General features: G+C 42.8%; 1 protein-coding gene and 1 long non-coding RNA gene across 9 annotated transcripts in view; one reads left to right on the top strand and one right to left on the bottom strand.

Annotated features, from left to right (window-relative positions):
* Positions 1–1647, bottom strand: part of FAM13C (family with sequence similarity 13 member C) — a 127657-nt gene extending 126010 nt beyond the window's left edge. For 4 of the 8 annotated variants that reach the window (XM_070057689.2, XM_070057688.2, XM_070057687.2 and 1 more), the window contains exons 1-2: positions 1173–1647; positions 1000–1038 (exon numbers count right to left, since the gene is read on the bottom strand). Coding sequence is in view for 4 of the 8 variants with exons in the window: in XM_008270111.5 (XP_008268333.4) it covers positions 1000–1061 (62 nt within the window). In the remaining 4 variants the exon portion in view is untranslated. Of the gene's footprint in view, positions 1–999; positions 1133–1172 lie in introns of those variants that run through there. The other 4 variants (XM_008270111.5, XM_002718478.6, XM_017348765.4 and 1 more) reach the window with 1 other exon arrangement.
* LOC149121994 (uncharacterized) lies at positions 1004–5720 on the top strand. The gene is made up of 3 exons (XR_016222202.1): positions 1004–1140; positions 1643–1760; positions 4965–5720. It is a non-coding gene; the product is annotated as an uncharacterized LOC149121994 (long non-coding RNA).
* Positions 5721–6000: the final 280 nt, after the last annotated feature.

The raw sequence follows: 6000 nt of genomic DNA on the forward strand, positions 1-6000 counted from the left end.
CAGCTCCCAAGTTAGTTGTGCTTCCTCTATCAACCTTGCAACATTTGCTTTTAAATGTAGTTGATTATACAACTGTACACATGCCTTTTCCCTGAACAGTTGTTTAGAGGGACTTCTGCCAAAGGTCCCGGAAGTAAACATAAACATCATGAATTCGCTTAGAGGAAGATGACATGTATGTACTTCATACATATATATATATAATACAAACTACACATTAAATATAGTATTAGCAAAATATACTACCTTTTACTTCTTAAGTTATATAGTATAATATTAGGAAAACATTGACGAAGGGACAAGAATGAAAACTATGAACCTTAACTATCTAACAGAACAAATACGGTGCCTGCTGGCCTTGAGAACAGCACACTCCTTCATTTGATCTTTTAATGGTGTCAGTTGCCCTAATCTACAGCTTTAACCATAGGACCAGATGACTCATTCCTCCTATAGCCAGATCTCTGTGCCTAGAAGCCAAGAATGACAAAGGGCATGCGAGAAAAGTTTACTCTACTGTGTCTTAATCTGTAGAAGAGAGAGAGAGCAAGGATAAGTTTAGCCTGTTTCATCCGCATGCTGGAATTAAACTCAAGTCATTTCACATCCATCTCCTATTTGCAGTTAATGTATACAGCGTGCACTCCACGAGCATTGACACCAATGTTGGCAAAAAAGCAACAAAGCTTCCTTTCTGACATGCCAAATAGATCTTTCTCAATATCTGAGCTCCAAGAACACCTATCTCGGAGCACTGAGCTCCCACAAGCAATCAGCTGGTTTTCATCTCTCTCCTGCAGCTGCTAAAACGCTGATTTCAACCTGCAAAGATTTCTGGGCCCCATCAGTCAGCACGTCTCGCGCCGTGTTCACAGCCCGATTACGGGAGACAATGCATCTAATAGGAAGAGCTGCTGGAGACGGTGGAGGATACCTTCACGCTAGTTGCTTCCGCAGAAAAGGCATGCAAGTCTAATTTTAATGGCAAGAATCACTTACTCTGTTACAGCGGTGCTGCTGAAGGAATTATCCTGAAGGCTGAAACAGAAACAAGAAAACATCAGCCAAGTCTGGCCGGGGAGCCGTCTCCCTGATTGCTCTCCGGGAGTTAGAGCGCATACACAAACATGGCATTGCAAGGCAAGTCTCAGGGCTCGCCCGGCACGCTCTACCTTGGGCTGCTGTCTGCACATGCTCGTAACGACACCCCCAGCAGGGGCCCAGCTGCACAGGCGAACCACAAAGCCCGGCAGCCCGCGAGGGTGCGGGGACCGAGCTGGGCGGGGCGCGGCGGCGGCGCGACCGAGACCCCGGCTGGCAGCGAGGGGCACCTGGAGAGTTCCCGCGCGCCCCCAGCCTAGCCAGCCTTCGCTGCACGGCTCTCTGGGCCAGCCACCCCCACCCCGGGGCCGGCCGGCGACGTCCTCCTGTTTCTGCCTAGGTGCTGAAATACCCCCGGAGACCTGCTTTCCTCCAGACGTCTCCTACCAGTCTGACTGAGCTACCCCCCCCCCACTCCCAATCCCCAGGGCTGGAGGCTCGCCGAGAAGCATCCATCCTTCAGAAAAAGCCGAGGGGGAGGGGGACTTCGCTGCCGGGGTTTTGCTTGGTTTTTATTGTGTGTGTTCTTTTCATTGCTTAGGAGAAGAGCCGTTAAGAAGGACTGGGGCATCACTCCCGATCTGTCTGCCCCGTTATCTCAGACCCACAGAGGAAGCGCCCAGCCCGGGAGGACAGAGCTGTGAATGAGCCCACACAGGGCAAGTGGAGCATTTATTTATTACAGGCATTAGCTGGTGACTAGGGCACTTGAAAGGGGGTGGGGCTTGCTCCGCCCCAGCCGCCCGCCTGAGCTGCACCCTCACAAAGGGTGGAGAGACAGAATGGACAAACACCACCCCCTGGAAGGAAGGTAGCCCTGCTGGAGGAGGGGAAAGCTGCCAGCCCCTAGTGGCTTCATGCCCCTGGGGATGTGTGTCCTGCCCTCTTTCCGTGGCTCCTTTCTCTGGTCACGTTGACCTTGATATGGAATGAACAGTCATCTGTGAAAGATGCTTATTTGAATTTTGAAGTAAGGTTCACTCCCCCCCCCCCTTTTTAATGTGTCCACTCCCAGAAGCAACTGAGATGGTGGCTTTTAGTGCAAAGTACACAAGGTGATGAGTTAATTTAAGACCGAAACCGCCAAAAATGTATTTTTAAATTTTTAAATGTTTTTTTAAATTTCTAAATTTCAAACTTAGAAATGCGGGGTTGGGGAGGTAGGGAAGCATGATCTATCAGTGCCATACTAAGTGTCATACTGTTTAATAGGTCCACCCAAAGGCTAGGAGATTATCCTTGTGCTTGACTTAGCTAAGCACAGTGGATTAGATCTTACCCATGTCGAGTTACATGGTAACTTGCACGTTTACGCACTCTGTCCAGAGGACAAAGATACCTCAGCATTCCCGGTTATACTGTATTGTGGAATGCTAACCAGTTTTGCATCTAACCAAACTAACATACCACCTAAGTGCCTGTAAATACCTGGATCCTCAAAATGCTCTTGGAACCAGACTCACCAGCTTACAGTTTCCCTCTTATAAATGAGAGGGAATGGACGCGCCTGTATTGATTATCATACCTTTAATTTTTATATTCATATTTGAGAAATCCAAATTGAGTTTCAAAGTAAAACATTTCAGTTTCTTTGCAATTTTATTTTCTCCAAATATTATTTAAATCAACTGAATAAAAGCTTAATGAGTTCTTTATTAGCTCTTTGTTACTACAATGAAATACCTGAGAATACTAACTAAATAAGGAGAAACATGTTTTTAGCTCATACTTTGGGAGGTTCAAATCCAAGACCAGGTGATTCTGATTAGGGTGGCTATGGTAGAGTAGGGAGTGGAAGGTGGAAGGGCCACACAGTGAGCCGGGAAGCAGAGACAAGCTGGGTCCCAATCAGGTTTTATAACCAACCCTCCCTGTAGAAGTACCTGCTGAGGGCACATCCACTAAACACAGGAACTGTGGTAAGTTTCTACCCTCTTCTTACCATCAACTTAAGATCTCAGGGTTTAAACATCTGCCTGCCTTCAGGATCCAAATCTTGTTCAAATCATAATGTGATCTTAGACTTAATTCTATGGGCTAACAGAAGTTTAGAAATACTAAGCCCTTGAACATATGGATATGCAGTACTTATATGTTTCTAAACATACACTGGGTAGGTTTGAGGGTTTGAGACATGGACCTCTATACTGTGTTCATTGTTTAGCCACCACAGATTGAGGTCTGTTTTTCTGTTTATTGAGACTGCTCAAACTCAGTCCATATTCAATCCTTAGTTCCACAGATCTGAAGGTTGTCGGTTTGCACTGACCCATTTTACTCGCTGGGTCTGGTAATGAATCCTGGTATTCCAGTCAAGGAGCACACTTGTCTCAAGTGAATGTTCCCACTGGTCCATTTGCAAAAGGGAAGTGCAATGCTTTCAATATTCAAACAGGATTTAGACAAATACATGAAATCATATGGGCCCTTTGAAAATAAAATGAAATAACACATGTGTTCAATAAATGCAACTACTCAAGAATGTCCACAGAAAAGAAATAAGAATTCTCAGCAACTCAATAGCAAGGGCCAAAACTGTTCTAGGTGGTGTACATCTGATGAAAGCAATCAGTTGATACAGTTGATTATAGTTAACAACCAAGAATATCCCAGAAAAATTCCCTTATTTGGTAAGGTGTAAGAAAGTCAACGATTTTAACTTTTACATCCTAAGATATTTGTTTTTATCTTAAATTAGGTTTATAAATTGTATTTATTAATGGTTTTTCAAGTATCTTTTTTTATTTTTGTACTCTTCAACTTAGAATAGGACAATACTGATAAACATCACACAGCAACTCAAGTACAGTTCAAAAAGAGAAGCAGAAAAATTAATATTGGTGTCCACGAAGAAGTAAATCTAGACCAGTATTTCCCAAAAGGGCAGTGAAAATCTAGTCTCTCAAATCATCTAGAAAAAAAGTTATAAAAATACATCATGGAAAATACATTTTTGAAAAGTTACAAATTTTAAATTCACAATGCACATTAGATAGTAAAGTATTCCTGTCTTTAATCAAAGTTTCTCAGTCTGAAGAACAATTTTTTTGCCCTTAAATATATCATCAATTAGCACCCTATGTAACCGAATTTTGAGAGAAGAGTTCCTGAGTACCTTAGGAAAAGAAATTCAACAGAGATCAACTGACATAGTTCTTTATTGAACAAATGAATGAGTGAACAAATGATGCCTAATCATTACCATTGTCTATAGTTACTAATAAGACAGTCTCCACCAGCAGTACCTACACGAAATATATCATATATATATATTATATGCAAAACTATTTTAAACTCTAAGTAGAACAAGGGAGAAATGAAGATGCTAGATTTGAATATGGTTAATTTACATGCATGTTAAAAGCTTCAATGTTCAGCTTTTTCTCTGAGTGCTCTTAAAACCAATATCTGACTTTCAAGTTGAATACTAATAGTTTCTTTACAATAATAACAAAATTTTTGTATTCTAATGTGTTGGTTTGCCTGTATGCAAAGTTTAAAACAAGAGAATAGTCAAAAAGAAATATCCAGAATTGCCAGAATTTAAACCCATCGCTTGCTGGTAGTATAAACTTGGATAGACTCTACATTTCCATATTCTGATCTGCAAAATGGACATCATGATGATATACCTCATGTTCATCTTACAAAGATTAATGCATGCCTTCCAAATAAACAAACACTAGTTTTATCATTATATTCATTATTAGTAACACTATATAATAAATAAGAGTATGTAAACGTGAAGTCAGAAGATGAAAAAATAAAACAAACTGCTCCGCTTTGTAGTAGGCTTACAGGTGATATTTCCTTCCTCCTCTTCTATCGGCACAGTGCTTACATCGCTTTCTCTTTGCTTACAGAAGAGTAAAATTCAGAAGTTTACTGAATGCGAATGGGCTGCTCTGGCTGAAATGAGCTCCTTCCAGGATGGCTCTGTGCTCACTTCACAACTCCTCATCTTAAAACACATGAACATCCCTGGAGAAACAGACAATTCTGAGAAATCACTTTCTGCCAGAAGCTGGGGCAAGGAGCCAGAATCCTTACAATGCCAGGAAGTCAACACCGACTTGCTCTATTGGCCTGGACACAGTGACTTGTCGCTTCCTGCCAGGACCCTTGGGAATGACCAGTCTTGCCTCTGGAAGAGAGGACTCTTGTCTGAAAAGATAATTTTCCATAAAACAGAAAATTCTCCCTGAATCCCTGCCCTCTAATCCCTTCCTTTGCTAGCCACAGTATCTCACTCCACAGCAAGGGCCTCATGAGCTGAGTGGCCTATACCTGAGCTCTTGAAGAATCAAAAGTGCCCTAGATGGGTGGCGGTGGGAGTTCACCCAGTCGGTGAGATGCCTGCACCCCGTATCTCAGTGTCCCCCACGTCTGAGTGCCCGGGTTCAAGTCCCAATTCTAGATTCCTGCTATTGCAGATCCTGGGAGGCAGGAGCGATGATTGAAGTAACTGGATTCCTGCCAGCCATGTGGGAGATGTGGGAGACGTGCTCTGAGTTCCTGGCTGCCGCCTGCAGCCTGGCCCAGCTCCAACCACTGCAGGCATTTGGGGAGGTGAACCAGCAGATGGGAGCTTGCTTCTGCCCGTCTGTCTCTCAAAGAAAGAATTATTTTAATGAGGATTCTAAGTTTATATTTAAAAAGGTGGTAGTAAGACAGACTTGATACCAAAAATAATACTGGGGACAGATTGTTTAGAGTATTGGCATCCAGTGGTGTACATCGAGTCTACCTTTGTCTGACATTCTCTGATTAATGATAAAAAGAAGATACAATGTACATTGAATATTAAGTGACATTTTGATTGTCAAAGATTCAGGATCTCAAGAGGTCAACAAAAGTGATGGTGGAGTGTCACTCCCCGTCTTCGTGGAGGAACGACAC

The sequence above is a fragment of the Oryctolagus cuniculus genome, chromosome 15, assembly GCF_051225735.1.
Source record: "Oryctolagus cuniculus isolate XC-2025 breed Fujian yellow rabbit chromosome 15, ASM5122573v1, whole genome shotgun sequence".
Lineage (NCBI taxonomy): Eukaryota > Metazoa > Chordata > Mammalia > Lagomorpha > Leporidae > Oryctolagus > Oryctolagus cuniculus.